The 16,608-nt window shown below is 43.1% G+C and overlaps 1 protein-coding gene across 1 annotated transcript in view; it reads left to right on the plus strand.

The window, feature by feature from the left end:
* lrrk2 (leucine-rich repeat kinase 2) overlaps window positions 1-16,608 on the plus strand; it is a gene marked incomplete at its 5' end in the record, with an annotated part of 41,614 nt that overhangs the window by 2,518 nt on the left and 22,488 nt on the right. Inside the window, 12 exons of the mRNA XM_084451188.1 lie at window positions 1,068-1,202; window positions 1,781-1,915; window positions 3,960-4,091; window positions 4,652-4,771; window positions 4,944-5,104; window positions 5,641-5,720; window positions 6,519-6,625; window positions 7,985-8,114; window positions 8,268-8,392; window positions 9,432-9,559; window positions 9,673-9,817; window positions 10,950-11,089. Of these exons, the coding sequence (XP_084307314.1) occupies window positions 1,068-1,202; window positions 1,781-1,915; window positions 3,960-4,091; window positions 4,652-4,771; window positions 4,944-5,104; window positions 5,641-5,720; window positions 6,519-6,625; window positions 7,985-8,114; window positions 8,268-8,392; window positions 9,432-9,559; window positions 9,673-9,817; window positions 10,950-11,089 (1,538 nt within the window). The remainder of the gene's footprint in view (window positions 1-1,067; window positions 1,203-1,780; window positions 1,916-3,959; window positions 4,092-4,651; window positions 4,772-4,943; window positions 5,105-5,640; window positions 5,721-6,518; window positions 6,626-7,984; window positions 8,115-8,267; window positions 8,393-9,431; window positions 9,560-9,672; window positions 9,818-10,949; window positions 11,090-16,608) is intronic.

The raw sequence follows: 16,608 nt of genomic DNA on the forward strand, positions 1-16,608 counted from the left end.
TTACTACAGGGTTAGGGTTGATAATTCTTGGTATGTGATGCGGTCGTTCATATCTGATATATATATATATATATATATATATATATAATGGAGCCTCGGAAGACTGTGTGTGTGTGTGTGTGTGTAAATGCTACATACTGTCTGCAATCTGTCTTGGAATGTCCATGTGAATTCTGTATGCACTAGGATCCAACAGCGACTCTACTTCTTGCGAAGACTCAGGGTATTTATGGTTGGACAGAGGGTTATTTTATCATGCGTTGATAGAAAGCATCTTCCGTTATAGAATTTCACCTTGGTTTGGTAACATATCAGTTAGGCGTAAGTTAAAAATCACAGATACTGTAAATAGACTGGTCCACACAGCAGGGAAAGTGGTGGGAGTAAGGCAGTGCCCTTCCCCCCAAATGCCCTTTGAGAAGAAGAACATACTGTAGTTAAACAGGCTAGGAAAAGGATTGCTGACCCCTCCCATGTCCTGTATTCAGAATACAAACAGCTCCCATCGGGTAGATGCTACAGAGTTCCAATTAAGGAAAAGATACCTGAATATTTGAAAACCTAGACAGAAGGAAGATGAGAGGGCTACAGCGTTCTGTAAAAGTTCAAACAATGTTGTCCGATGAAGGTGCTCTTTGGACACAGTCGGGGGAACAATCCGATGCAATGCAAAAAAGGAAGTCTAAGGCAACTCTTCTTACAACTAAGAAGCCTTTAATGGCTAGGTCAAATTGAACAAACAGACCCACATGTTTCGACCATGCCAGGGTGTGAGGGTCCTGATGAAGGCCTGGCATGGGCGAAATATGTTGGTCCATTTGTTCAATATGAACTAGCCGTATATTAAAGGCTTTTTAATTCTAAGAAGAACTAGCCGTATATTAAAGGCTTTTTAATTCTAAGAAGAGTTGCCTTAGACTTCCTTTTTTGCAGTGTATAAAAACTTGTTTGTCCCTCTATCAGTGAATCTCCTGAACTCAGGACAAATTTCCCTCTGGACTAATAAAAGGAATCTTGAAAGAATACGTTAAGAGTAATCTGGGCTCTCTTGCTTTGTGTTGGTCTAGATGTGATCAGGCTGTTGATACTGGAGGAAGAAGAGGATGTCTTCAGTCTGATCGTTGACGGGATGAAGACCTTCTCCTCCAGTGAGGAAGTTCAGCTTCAAGGCTGCCGGGCTCTGCAGCTTCTGTTGGAGAGAGGTCAGATATACAAACACACTTTTTGTACTCTTTTATCAACATAAACAAAAATCACACGTCAGTCACTCCATTTACACGTTGCATGTGTTTTACATCTTGATTGTTAATCATCCCTTACAGGTGTGGGGTCTGTTTAGGAGGTAAACTGAAATTCCATAACTGAACATTGATTTTACTTTTTTAATTAAAAGCATTTTGTTAACTCACGTATGACTTGATTTCTCATGTAGAATAATTACCTTATGTACTAAATTGAATATCTAAACCTTTATCTAGGCCTATATGTACATTCTGTGTACGCCAAATCAGACCCATATGAGAACTTGCACTGAACATCTTTTAGTTCCTGTCCCCTTTTTTCACCAATGTCAAAATATGAAATTCCTCATATGACTAACTATTCTCTTAATCACGTTATGTATTTTCTTTTTCATTTTCAGCTTAATTTAGATGTAACCTCAGCTCTGATATGTTTTGATTTGAGACCCCCAAATATCTACAATATCTAATTGTGTCATTCATAGACTGAAGTTTAGTTTGTCTGTGCGTCCTGTTTGTCTGTGCGTCTCTGCTACCAGTGAGCGACGACCACCTAGTGGAGTTTGTGGAGAACGAGGACCACGGTGTGGTTCTAGCAGCGATCCACAGGTTCCACGACAGCGAAGACCTGGTTCTACAAGCCATGAAGGTGCTGCTTCCACTGGCTGGGCCTGGTAGGTCAAACAGTCCCTTGAGATTGCCGTGTTAACAATCCTAATAGTTGAGTCCCTCCGTTTAATGCTTACACCTACTGTATCCTGGATTTGTTTATTCAACACCTCAGAGCAATGGTTTGTAAAACAGTGTCATATAGGTCATATGCACTCACCTCTCCAAACTCACTCTACACCACTGGACATCCAGGTCACAGCACCAATGTAACCCATCTGTTTCGGCATGCCCTAGGCAGGATTAGAACCCGTGTATCCCGCTTGGGAGGTGGACGCGCTGACAGTAGGGCTGTCCCCTGAAAGTTGAATCATCAGTGGGAGACCCTTAATATAAGGTGATACTGTCCCTTTTGGAGAAGCCTCAATTTTCTCGATTTTGGGGAGGATCCAAAGATCATCCCCCAAAAAATATTAAGCTACCAGATTGAGAGGTCTATCATACCAAAATATAAACTAGAGACATAGAGGAAGTCAAAAATACCAAAAATGTTTGGTCCCTTCAGGTGGTACCAAAATCTGACTGTTCTGAAATTTGACTGTTAATGAAAATCACACATTTCTACTTAGAGTTGTCCTCCCATTTTAAGGGCTGTAATTTGTAAATAGTTCTCTTGATACGGATGTACATTCCCAAATTAAAGCTGGAAGTCTGCACTTTAACTCCATAGTCATTAGGGATGTGCACGGTTAACCGATTTCTCGAGTACCCGAGTAGGCAATCTGCTAGTCGGAAAATAAACACTACTCGGTTAATCTAAAGGCTATACAATATGGCATGTTTGGCCGTGAAAGCGCGCATTTCTGAGCGCCTGTGCCCTTCTTCAATTGTTACCAAAGAGGATAGAGCGTTGGCGGCTGCCTGGAGAAAAGCGCTGTACTGTATATGGAGTCTTTTTAAGAGCGCTCCGGCACAGGTCCATGCGCGTAGCCTACTCGTTTTCCAGCCTATAAAGAAATATTGAATGAATAGGCCTGTTGTTCAATAAATCTATTTAGTTTTGCATGGACATTTCTCTAATGAAGGCTTGACGCCAAAACATCCATTATTGTCCAATAAATTGGAAATAGGCAGTGAGTGCCGCGGTGCTTTTTAGATAACGCTAAAAATTAATTCACTTGTTATCCGGCATCGGCAGTAAAGGCTTGGTTTAATACTTAATTTATATTAGTAAATTAGAGGTCTGGTTGCATATTGTAGGCTTAGAGTTTTCAGAGTAGCCTAACGATAGGCTTAATAGGCTATGAGCTGGGCAGTGCATCCACATTAAAAGGCTGCGTTTTTCGATTCCGATAGCTTCATGAAAACCTGTGGGTTATTCAATCTGATAAGTAATGCATCCAACCACACATCAGCTTTTAAATATGTTTATTTGCAAGGGCATGGACGAGACATGAAAGCACCGCCACGGTAATAACGGCGGAAAAAAACGTTTTCCCCTCCGAGGGGGCCGGGGTTAAATGCGCTCTGTCTGGACGGTATCTTATTTTGAGTAATCTTTTTTTTGAGTAATCGGTTACTCGAGTAGGATCAGGTTAGGTTACTCGGTTTTAAAATTAGTCGAAATTCCCATCCCTAATAGTCATTATGTGATTTCCAATACTAGGTGGAGAAGTACAAAGCTAGAATACCATACTGTAGCTGTTAACTATAGAACAGAATAAGATATTTATCTCTGGCTCTGGTTGTGAGTCATATTCTGATTGTGTGGTGATTGTGTGGTGATTGTGTGGTCCACCTGTTCTATCAGAAAGCAAGTGTGAACTCCAGTAAGGGATGACTTGGAATGACCTCTTCTCCATTTATTACATGTCTATTCATAGCGCCTGTAGCTCTCTCAATAACTCTTGAGAGGCCAATTTCAAATAAGATTATACTCTGAATATTTCTAATTTTGTTTTGGCAATTACTAGAAAAAACCCTAATTAGATAGGAGCCCTCTCTAACCACTCTGCCAAACACACAGTTAATAACAGCAGGCTTGTTGTTCAAGGACGGGAAATCACCCAGGACAGTTTTATTCACATGTTATTCACTGTTTCTTTGTAGCCGTCAACGTGGAGATCCTGATGTCGGGGGGAGCCAGGTGCTACAGTGTGGTGGCGGGGGCCATGGAGGCCTTCCCTGAGAGTGAGGCCCTGCAGGAAGTCGGCTGCTGTCTGTTCAGGAAGTTCACCTCAGGTCAGCGTGATCGGTGACCCCCCAACCCCCCCCCCCCCGACATGGTCATAGGCTATGGGCAAGGGTGGTTGAATTAATTTGAGTAGAACCATTATGATTCAATGTTTTGGACAATGCATGCTGACACGTGGGTATGGGGGAACATTTCTAACCCTTAGAGTCCTATTTTCGTGCCGGCGCTAAGGGCTAAGTTTTGTCAATCGCAAACTCAACATTCCTCCCCTTCACCGAGTTTGGTGTGTACAGTAATGAAGATGAATGGATTTTCAACAAAATCGGTGGAGGCTGGAAATATTGAGTTTGCCTTTGCGATGGACAAAACTTAGCCCTTAGCCCTACTTGACTTGACGGTCCCTGATACTGTTAGTGCTCCACCACTTGTCCACAGTGAATAACTTGATAACAGTAATTATTATTATAGTTATCGACTCACCCTCCAGATCAGTATCTAAGTGTTAATATTGATAACCCTGTAGTTGGTGGTGACCTAACACTGAAGCCGTTGTGGTTGTGTAGGTCAGTGGAAAGCTATTGACCCAAGGTTGTTTGTTCTCATTCAGAGAGTTATTACAGCATCCTGGTGCTGAACGGTGTACATGGGGTCACAGTCCGAGCCTGTCAGACCTTCCGTGAGAATGCGGTACTGCAAGCTGCTGCTCTCTCCTGTCTGGCTGACCTCAGTGAGTTCACACACACACACACACACACACACACACACACACACACACACAGGGACATGCTGTACAAACACTCGGCCCTCACACAGGTATAAACACACACACACACATCGTATTGAAATGACACAGACCGGCACATATCCTCTCAACCGTTCCGTGCCACCTCCCTCCCTAGCTGAGACCATCGTGCAGAGCAAGGCGGTGGCGGAGGAGGGCCTCGAGGAGGGAGAGGAGGAGGAGCACAGAGGGAAGGAGGAGGTGAAGGACATGGGCCTGTGTTGGATGGAGGCCTGCTGCACAGCCCTGGAGCTCCACGCAGCGCATCCTACTGTGCAGGTGAGTCCCAGAGAACAGAACATTCTCCTCCTCCTCCTCCTCCTTCATCTCTTTTCTTTTTATCATCTTCTGGATGGATATCATCTTTTATTTAATGAATGAATGAATAAATGAAGGAATGAATAGTTCATTAATTAATTCAATGATTCATTCATTCACGAATCTTTGGTTTCGATACCCAGCCCTAGTATTGATGTGTTGCATAACTTGGCAGTCATGTAATTAAGGTTACAGCTGAAAAAAAACACAAAAAAAACGTATCGAATTGAATCGTGATAATCGATTCTGAACCTTGTGAATCGGAATCGAATCGATTCTTGAAATTCGAATCGATACCCAGCCCTATTGTATTGTCATATTCAGGCATCCTCACTGTTTCCCCTCTTAACCCATTCTCCTCTCAGACATTCCAAAAATGTTTATATTATATGTATAGGTGTTCAGAGTGCATATCTCTCCATGGCATATGTCCATACTGTAGTATGTTTGTGTATTATTGTTCATATCCTCCTGTCTGTCTGGGTCTCCTCCCCCAGGAGGCAGCGTGTTGGGCCATCCACAGCCTGCTACTGCATGGACACGGACTGCACTACTCCACAGTGGAACGGGAGGAGAGGTAGACACTGTTTAACACACTCCAAGTCAACGAAAGTCACAGATACAGTACAGCTCTTGAGTATTCAAGCAGTCCAGCATAGTGCTACAGTACATAGAGCCTGCCAGATAATGTGAGTATCGAGTGACATGTTAGCATTCTTCATGATGTTTTGCTAAGGGAGCTAGCTCTCTTTGTGTTGTGGTTAGCGGGTTTGGGAGTGGGTGGTCGTTGGATCGAGTTCTATACCCCCCCCCCCCCCCCCCCCCCCCCCGACCGTTCACTGCAGTATTGTCATTGATGGTAGCATTAGCATCCACCATAATAGAGCATGACTGTTAGTATGTGTGTTCTAGGGCTGTCAAAAAAAATTCGAAGTTCGAAAAAAATTGGAATATCTTTTTTTATTTTTTTATTTTTTTATTTTGAACCTAAATTTGAGAATTCGAATATTGTAATATTAATAAATAATATTATTTATAAAACATTGTGCAGCGATTTACATTAATAACAGAACATTTATAGGCTACAATTTATTTACGGGCAATAATCCAATAATCCAGACCCAGCACCTTATCGAAAGATGAAAGTTAACACCTCAGCGAGGGGTAACAGTGTTCACAGTACAATATTACAGTCAAAGGTTATTTTATTAGGCTATTATATTCATGAAAGATCTTTAAAAAAATATATATATATAAATTTGAATATCGTTCAAACTCTAAATTACTACTGCTACTAAATTACTACTAAATTAATTTGAATTAATTCAAACTCAATTTCATGGCACTTTTCACAGCCCTAGTGTGTTTCCCTTAGGACTCCCATCCACAGACAGATCATGGCCACCATGCTGCTCCACTCCTCTTCCCCTGCGGTCTTCCAGGCTGCCGCCTGCGCCATGGGCACGCTCATCACCCGCAACAGTGAGTAACCATTCACCACCATTCACCATCTGTCATTAGGAACCATTCACCACCCGTCATTAGGGACCATTTACCACCTGTCAATAAAATAAAATAAATTAAATCATGTAAATTAGAAAAGCTGAGCTGCTGCCTCGGCGAGATGGATGGATGGAAATTAGAAAAGCCTTTCTAAGAGTGTTTAAGTGGAAGCAGAAGAGCCATCTCATGGGACCTCATTTCAGAAAAAAATATGTACGGTAGTCAATAGCTGCATTTACATGCACACTTTTTTCAATTTGATTGAATTTAATCCGATTGAAGATTTCAGGGCAACTGTTTACTGTACATGGGATGTGATCTAATATGCTGTGGTGTTTATATGCGCCAACGCATGTAATCTGAAAAGTTGTGTGACATGCACACGCAGGCAGGAGTGAGTGAGTTTCTATATTTACAGAAGCTCAAGTCAAAACTTTGCTAATGGATATCTATTGTCTGTCCGTTATTGCGGTGCTCTTAATCAAGCAACAGTTATTACCAACAGACTCTCCTACTGGATGTTTTCTGGACTTGTTTAAATAGGTTGTTATTCCTTATTTTCCTGCCGTCTAGGCGTCCAATAATGTTCCGTTCTGCGCTTGGATTAAAAACTAATTCTTCGCTGTTGTCCAGTTCTACTTGAAAGCTATTTACCCACCATAGACGTCCATCCCCTTTGACAGAGAGCATGCACAGAAAGAACGCAGCCAGAGATTAATGTGCGTGTGGTGTGTGCTATGTACAGTACATTTAGTGGTCATGTGCAAGTGTCTCTCAACGAGACATAGTTCTGTAAGAGCTGGCATGTGGGATCGGCTTTAGTGAGTGTTAAACGAGTTTTTGTTAAACGAGTGAACTGTCAGCTAACTAACACTAGCTAACTTGCGAGTTAAAGGGATATCAATCAACAACATTATGGGTAAGTCATAAATGAGGCTCTATGTCCAAAATTCTGAACTACCCCTCTAACAGAGATGAGTAAAATGTATGTTTTGAATTCAAACATCATATGTAAGATTTGGGATTGTGTTCACAATGAAAGTGCTTTATAAATAAAATGAATTATTATATATTATTATTATTATTATTATTATTAGTAGTAGTAGTAGTAGTAGTAGTACAGTAGTAACCATTCACCAGCTGTCATTAGTAACCATTCACCTGTCATTATCTTATTTCCCGCTCCGATCTTTGCCTACTACTTATTACACTGACACATTAACTATGAACTGTTCTGAGGGAGGGAGGAAGACTTGTTGTCGTATTGTTTACGTTCTGTATAGGAGCATAGGTACAATCTGTATCATGACCTAACTAACACTAACTGTGGGTTTGTAGGTAAGATGCGCGTTCTGCTGTTGTCCAACGGCCTTCATGTCAACGTGGTGGAGATGATGAAGAGACACGTCTCCACGCCAGAGGTCTCCAGCAGTGCCTGTCAGCTGCTGCACCTGCTCTTCCAGGGGAGGTAGACACACACACACACACACACACACACACACACACACACACACACACACACACACACACACACATCAACATCAGACATTTTCAGAAAGACTTTTTCATATAAGTGCATGTTCCTGTCTGGTGAGCCAGTCTCCCTGTCTCCCCTCTGCAGGACGGCCAGTCTGGACGAGCTGAACATGGCCATGGGTCAGATCCTCAGAGCCATGAAGGTCCACAACTTCCAGCCCGAGGTCCAGCTGGAGGCTCTCAGAGCCAGCCTGGTCTTCCTCTGCCCAGGTAACCGACAGGCTGCCAGATGGCCAACAGCTTCTAGATAAGTAGGGACGCACCGATAGGAATTTGGGCCGATACCGATAACAGATATTAACTGTCATGGCTGATAACCAATATTTACCAATGTCGCTATGATCAAGTTTCTAAGATAATCAAATTAAGCAATTGACCACGAGAGGCAGTGGGTTACAGGGGATTTTACCACAGCTACGGGGTGTTGTTAGGCTCGACGTGATAGCGAAGGGCCTAAAACCCCCGTAGCTGTGGTAAAATCCCCTGTAACCCACTGCCTCGAGTGGTCAATTGCTTTTCTACAACGGTTACTACATGTATATATTCACAAAAACACTCAGTAGTAACATTCAATCATTTATTTACCGATCATTCTTATCATTTTAGTATTTACAAAATCTTCCGCGATGGGCTATAGTTCTGAATTAAATGGTTGCCAGGCAACATAGGCTACCATGGTTGCCAGGCAACATCTCGCCTATTTGGGTTGGCCTTGTTCACATAAGCCATAAGGCATAATTCGGGTGGTTCACGTTTATTTGAATATTTACAGCTATGGTGCAGTTATTAAAACAGTTCTCCAGAGCACTCTTTTTTGCTGGTAGGGGTGTGGAAGTGTTGGAGTTGGACTGATGAGTGCGTTTTTGTAATAGGATACGAAAAAGGCGAGGTTGCTGCGAGTGGTTGCTACGCAAAGCATAGCCTACCGCTTGATTTTATCAATGGCCTCGTCAATGAGATTGACGGCGCATTAATACTAATTGTTATGCGGTCGCAGCAGTGGGTTACAGAGTATTTTACCACGGCTGCTAGCCAATCAGAATCAAGTATCCAAACTCTCCGTTGTAGAATACTGAAATATACAATAAACACTGTCTCTATTTCCAAAACATTTGGAAAAAGCCAATAAAATGTCTTTCTGAAAATGTCTGATGTTGATGTGAGTGCGTGTGCGTCTGTGTTTGTGCGTGTGTGTGTGTGCGTGTGTGTGTGTGTGTTTGTATGTTTGTATGCCTGTGTGTGTGAGCAGACAGGAGCCTGCGGGAGCACGGTATGTCGGTGGCAGACCCAGACACAGTGGACCTGTCTCTGAAAGTGCTAAAGAACCAGTGTGTGGTGGAGGGTGCTCACACTGTCTACCTGGAGGCCCTCAACAGGGTAAAACAACATTAGGCTTGTATGAAAGTTATACTGTATATTATTCCAGAACCCTGAAATCATACGAACATCAGTGATGGATGAGCTTCTATGTCTGCTCGTTTGTATTGTAGTTCATCAGCAGCTCGGCCATCCAGGAGGCTGGTCTGAGGGTTCTCTCTGCCCTGGCTGACTGCTCTGGCGCAGTGGACCTGCTCTGCCAGCAGGGGGCCATAGACACAGTGCTCCACACACTACAGATGTTTCCTAAGGACCGAGGTGAGAGCTACACTATTGTGACACAAAAGGGAGGAGGTTATTTTTTCGGTGGCGTGTTAGTTTGTTCGTTAGCAGGATTATGAAAAAACAAGAATAATTTTCATGAACCTATGGAAGGGTGTAGCATTGGCTAAGGAAGAACTCATAAAATTCTAGAGTGGATCCAAATCACAGGGCAGATCCACAAATAGTTTTTCGCTTTCGCTAACATTGCCAGATAGACCAGACCAGCACATGCGGGTACTTCACAATGTTTAATACACCCATGGATAGTTACCTTCTAGCTATAAAGTTGTGATAATGACTTATGCAACTAATTGCAAATGGACGCAATTAATGCAGTTAATAATTCTGTTTTGCATTGAGTGTGCCTGGGGCACGCAGACGAATAATGTCAGACGAATCTCATGAGTGCGCTGTGAGCAATGTCACTGATAGATAGCAGATAGACAGCTGCCTGGGCCCCCCAGGGCTGATGTTTTATATATGAAGGTGGCACTACAGGAAATGTATCTAAAGTGTAAAATTTGCACTTATTTGAACTTAATAATCGCAATTACAATATCAGGCAAAATAATCGCAATTATACTATTTTATCATGATCGTGCAGCTATACTATAACGTAATCAATAGCATGCTGGGAAGGATTCAGCTAGATAGCTACCTAGCTATTTTGCTGGTATTAGGATCGAAATAATTTAATCATGGCATGATGGCGAAGATCAACTGCTTTGAATTAGATAGGTATACTTGTAGCTAGCTACTGTAGATTACTACTTTCGGTCCTGTCATGTCTAGTTAGCTAGGTAGCTGAGATACATCACAGAGCAGAGCCGAAGAGCACCCATTCGGCCAACCCCAGCTGATACCACCAGTATTAGTATATATTTGACATTTTTGTATCGAAGTATCGATACCCTAATGCCACTGTACATGCTGACGACATGCATCATGGACGGAGGTCTGCGCTCTCTGAGAGCCCTTCTAGGTTTTAAATGTTTTACATATCTCAAAATAATGTCTGATATCAGACAAAGAATGATATATTGTTTAAATACTGGTAGGGTAGCAGATTCAACTGGTTTGTGCTCTCGAATGTTCTAGTTCCCCCTGTTTCTCGTCTCCTGTCCAGAAATACACTACTGGGCTTTGAACCTGCTCTGCTACCTCGTGGCCAAGAAGAAGCTGTCCAGGATGATCGTCCCTGTCCTGGCCTCCATTCTGGTCACCTCTCTCACGCAGCACAGAGAGGACCCAGAGATGCTCTTAAAGGTGACTGTAAATCAGCGTTGGGTTGATATACCGTTACTACTGTTTATTTGAATCACAGACAAGTGTCTCTCTTGTCTTTCAACATATTATAACCGCCCCTAGTGGTGTCCAGGTCTCGCCGGCTACACTTCTGTCTCCCAGGTAGGAGCTGGCAGTCCGTCCAGGTTGACTTAAAACAGTTTAGTTCAGGAAGATCTATAGTACAATCCCTACAATCCCAACCCCAATAGTCCTCTCTGGCGTGGGCAGGCTAAACACAGAGTCCTCGTGGGCCTCCTGACACAGTCACTCTCTACTACCACTTCCGGTGACACTCCTACTGTAGCATGAAGGAGTCACCTGGCGTTAGCCTGCGGCCTATTCGCTTCACAGTTGTTTCTCCGGTCCAGAGAAGGAAGCGGTTTGGTATTGATTATTTTTCTAAGCAGATATTGGGCTTTGACATCTGCCGCCTACGATACGAGTAGCTAGTTAATCTCAAAATAAAAATTGGATAACTTAATCCATTTGCAGCCCCCCCAAAAAATGCTACTAATACTTATTTATATAATGTAAAAAGTACATTGGAATTCTTGTCATCACTTGTCCTTACAGTGTCTTATCAGCACGAATCAGTTCCTCATTCCAGTCCTATGTACGCATCATTAAAGGTTCTCAAACTGTAATATTACAATTACATGTAGGCTATATATTCACAGACTAACATGTGTGATAGTATTTTAAACTTGTCTAGTCAAAAGATTTACCAAGATACGTTCAAAAGGTTGAGTCTGGTTTATTGTGGAAAACAATACGTGCGCAAGGACTTCCTGAACAACGCAAACAAAGGTGGTTTCGTCAGAGAAGTGAGTTCATGGGTATTGCTGTGGCTTATATGCAATCAAAACAAAGGTACAGTGCTTCCAGGATGTGATTGGCTACTGCATTGTACATGAATGGCAGGCGTGGCCAAGAGTAAAGACATGTGAAAGGTCTGAATCAGGACGAGGAAGACGAAGGTGTGGCCCTTCTGACTTAAACAAAGAGATGAGGAAGAGCTAGGCAGAGTGTGTTTACAATTACAAAAGGGGGAGAGTTGAGGTGTTTTACAATTACAAAGGGGAGACTGAAACTAGGGTTTGCAGGGGGCTTGGGGGGAGGTGATGAATTACAAGGACAAAGGCTTAAGGTGTTTGGATGTAAATTCCTGGACAATCCCCCATTTGTGCCTGAACAGGTACACAAAAATAAAATATAAAATCCAAACACAGTGTAAACAGTCAGCTATGCTATACATGTGGAAAGGAAATAATCTCTCCACTAGGTGGAGCAAAAAAAAAAAAAATCTCTTTTTTTTTTTTATTATTATTTTCTTTCAACGTGCAAAATCACGCACCAAAACCCCTTGCTTCAGAAATTTGACAGGAAACAAGATAAAAAAAATGACATGATTATATACTATTTATAGTCTAAGAGTGGACAACCATTCACCAAAAAACTTGATTTAACAAGGCAAAAAAAAAAAATGGTTACCAGTGTAAGAAAGGCAAAAAACCTCTTGGTCAATTTAGAGGAAAAACCCAAACTTATTTATCAACTCATGTTTCAACCATTGTAACTCTTGTAAACAAATATGATATTTTTCAGATTATTTCAAAGTTCATTCATTCTTGTGAATAATCGCATGTGATGTCCTATGGAACATAGCTTCCATGTGTGCGTCTCTGAATGTTTAATGTAGGTTCCAGTGTGTGCAGGTGTGTGTTGTCATACCACAACCACAAGAAGGAGGTGACCGGCAAGGTCAGTCTCCGATTGCTCATCAGAGGAGAGGAGAGTGTGGCGGTGGCTGTCAAGGTCACTCTTGTTCAGTGTATATCCAACAGTCCATCTAGGTGACACTTCTCTTTTGGGCAATAGAATGTCATTGGGGAAATGCAAGGCGTCTTCTCTTCTAGATCGCAACTTCAATGTCGCGTTGATTGAATCAGTTATGTTCAATGTTAGTTGTAGTGTGTGCAGGTGTGTGCGTGTGTGGTGCATCTTGTGAGGTCATGGCTGTGGAGTTTCTCCATAACGACCATGAGAAGGAGGTGACCAGCAAGGTCATTTTTCCTCCGATTCCTCGTCAGAGGAGAGGACAGTTGTGGCAGCTCATAGCTTTGGCCTCTGAGCCCTCTGGTTCAGCTGGATCCTTGATCTCCTGGTGTTGGCGATCCCCTGGTGGACCGTCCTCTGCTGCTTGGACCCGTCGGCAATGGCTTGCATGGATCCACGAAGTCCTCTCAGATCGCTGTCTGCGTGATGAGTAGAAACTGGTACGGCCCGAGCCACCTCGGCGATTTCAGCTCCTTCGTCTGTGGTCGTGGACCAGGACCCAATCCCCAGGAGAGATGTGATGCAGGAACCTCTCCTTAGCCTCAGGAAATGGCGGTCCTCACTCTGTTGGAGACATCTGTTAACATCCTCCGCCACCCCTGTTTTTTGAAACATGATCTGGCCCGTGGGCTAGTTTGAAAGCACAATGAAAACATGAACGAGGTAGTACAGGTTTGTCATTAGGCCCTAGATACAGGTTAGCTTGGTGGTGGAATGTGCACTTATTCCTCCATTTCTTTTTCTCCGCAGGTGGAGCAGATGCTTGTAGGTCAGAAATGTCTGCCAGGGACAGTGGAGGAATCTTGTCAGGGTCTGTGGATGGTACAGAGAGCATAGAAAGCACAGGGGAGGAAGCAGAGACAGCCGCAGCTTTTGCAGCGAGCTCTCGGAGGGTGAGGAGGGAGTCCCTGTCCTGGTTCAGCAGGGTGAAGGTGCGGTGGGACACCACACAGCCAGGGCGCCAGCAGCACGTACAGGCTCTTGAACTGAACCCGGTCCATCCCTGTACTGCTCCACGTAGGGCCGGCCCGGGTCGTGCTGCTGGAGGGCTCATCTCGGCGCTCCCGCTCCCCTAGCACAGGCTGATGAAGTGCTCCGTCTGTGGATCCACAGATGAGAGAGACAAACAGAGACAAAACAGAAGAGCAAAAGGAGAGTCCTCTGGTCTGGTCTCCCTGTTCCCTTCTTTGGTCAGGAACGGTTATTCAAAATCTGTTGGAGATTCTCAGAAATATGGTTAAGCGCAAGCTCCTGCTTTGGGGAAAAAATGTTGTTATTCAGTCAGGAAAACTTAAACAGGTTGTCTGTTCAAGTGTCATTTAGAGCCAGTCTGCAGTACCCTACAGTGACATCAGGGGCAGTGTTTAGAATGACTTCAACACGCCCAGTCCCCAGTCATGATCAAGGCAATTGGATTTGGCTCTAGAATTTCTCTCGCGATTTTATGAAAATAAAATAACCATATTCTCGTCTCAACAAAACAACACCCCCTAAGGGTGAAAGCAAAAATTTCCTGAAGTCAGGATAAAAATAGAGATGGGGCAAAGAAAATGACACTAAAATGAACTGGCTTCATTTACAATTAACTAATCAAAAAACTCCATCAAAGCTTCATTTGTATAGCTAAAATTTGTATATCTAAACCCTCCCTCTTCTGCATTTGAGGACAGAGTATTTGGGCACTGCTTCGGACAAAATGGTCTCTTCTCTGTTTCATACTTATCTGTCGCTCACAGTGAGTTGGTGACGTGGCGTTGGCTTTGCATCTCACGAACCCCAGATCGCTTATCTGTAGGGAAACAGGCCGGTAACCTTCATCTCCACCTCCGGTCCTGTGCCCGTCTCCTGGTTCGGCATTCACCCATCACTCCCGGAACGACAGTTGTCTGTAAAAAAACACTCAGAAAAAACACTCAGGCCCGATGAATGTGCCTCAAACTATAAACATGAGATATTTAACATAACCATTTAAAAAAATATATATAATTGGGTTATGAGATGCTGCATTCAGATTAAGACACTGGCAAACCTTATCTATTCCCCCCACTATTATGCACAAACCTTATGTCTTAAGCTACATATCAGAAAGAGAGACAAAACAACCAGTTAAACAGACAAACAGCAGGTCCCAAGCAGTCCCCAGGAAGGCATGATCCAGGCTCCTCAAAGATCTGCCGCCCAGGGTCCATAGCACCTGAAAATTAAGACTCAAAACACAGACTGGGTTCAATAGCAAAAGGGAGGCCTAAAGCCAACTCCTCAAAAAACACATCATTATATGAATGAAATTCATACAGTAGAATGCATAAAACGAACAGCTTATGGCCATTCATTGACTATTGAAACAAAACTCCTGAATCAAAACCCCTATTCAAAACCCTGTCAGACTTTTGAGTTCCCACCAATACCTAAAAGATCATCTCAGAAACATTAACAACAACTTAAAACTCAAAGGCTCTACATCTATTTCATCCTGTTTATTTACCTTAAAAATTATATATATATCTCTATCTTGGCTAGTTAAAATTTCCCTTGTGAGTTGTTCAAGGGAACTCCAGCAGGTGGCGCTCGACCCCAAATCGGAGGCTCTTCCCTTTCATTCAGCTTGCGGTAACTGTGACACTGTTCAATCCAGTGACCATATTGACCACAATGAAAACATGCCTCATTTTTCCCACTCTGTCTGTACCTGTGAACATGCTTAGACCTACTGCTACGTTGCCTATTCTCCCTTTGTCGCCGTCCCCGTTTTTGTTTCAGACCTGCACCTTTATTTTTAATTCATTTGTGAAGGGCGAGGAACAGGGTTTGGGCAGCGTATCAGAGGCGCTTGTATTTGCGGTCCCTCCAGACTATCTCTAGCCATTTGCAGTTGTTCCAAATTAAACTTAGCCTCAGATATGGCTTTAGCCAATTCTTTCTTCCTGTCCTGCTTTTGCTCGGACGAATACCTCGTATTAAGGGGCGCTCTTAACTCGTATTGTAGAGGGGAGAGAGAAGGGGCGTGGCTAAATGCGGGAGCAGCAACAGCCTGGTTGGGTGCTATAGAATTAACAGGCTTTTCCCTTAACCTAATCATCTCAACCACCTCTAGCTGCTTAGAATCTTAGAATTTAACACTAAAATGTCAGATATGAATGTAAGAAATCGAAAATGCTTTAGCACAACAATCTCATCAGGCTAGACGTTTAATCCTGTGACATCCTCTAGCCATATGTTAGTAGCCGGGGTTACAGGGACACCTAGTGGTGATCCCAAAATGTTGCATGTATGACCCGGAAGTTGTCTTTGGCAGCGCGGGGAAATTTAAAGAAACAAATCCCTAAATAACCACGACGCAGCCTAAAACCCCAAAACAGCAATGAAAGGAAACCTTATGGTTAACTCACGGCGGGAAAGAATACAATTTCGAAAGAAACACACATTAAGACACATTAAATTCGCTTAGTACTCACCCAGTCAGCGAAGTCCTGTGTTCTCCTCTGGCTCAAGGCGGATCACCGGGACAGTGTTTTCCTGCGTCTCCTAGGCAACCAGCTAGCTTACTGGAATCTAGCAGTTACGAAATTTAACAGTCTAAAAAGTGTACAAAAATACTTACAATACTTTACTTGGATCCATGGCGCGCGTAACAAACATACAATCAAGAGCCGAGGCTCAAA

This window comes from Borostomias antarcticus, assembly GCF_949987555.1.
Source record: "Borostomias antarcticus genome assembly, chromosome: 16".
Classification (NCBI taxonomy): Eukaryota; Metazoa; Chordata; class Actinopteri; order Stomiiformes; family Stomiidae; genus Borostomias; species Borostomias antarcticus.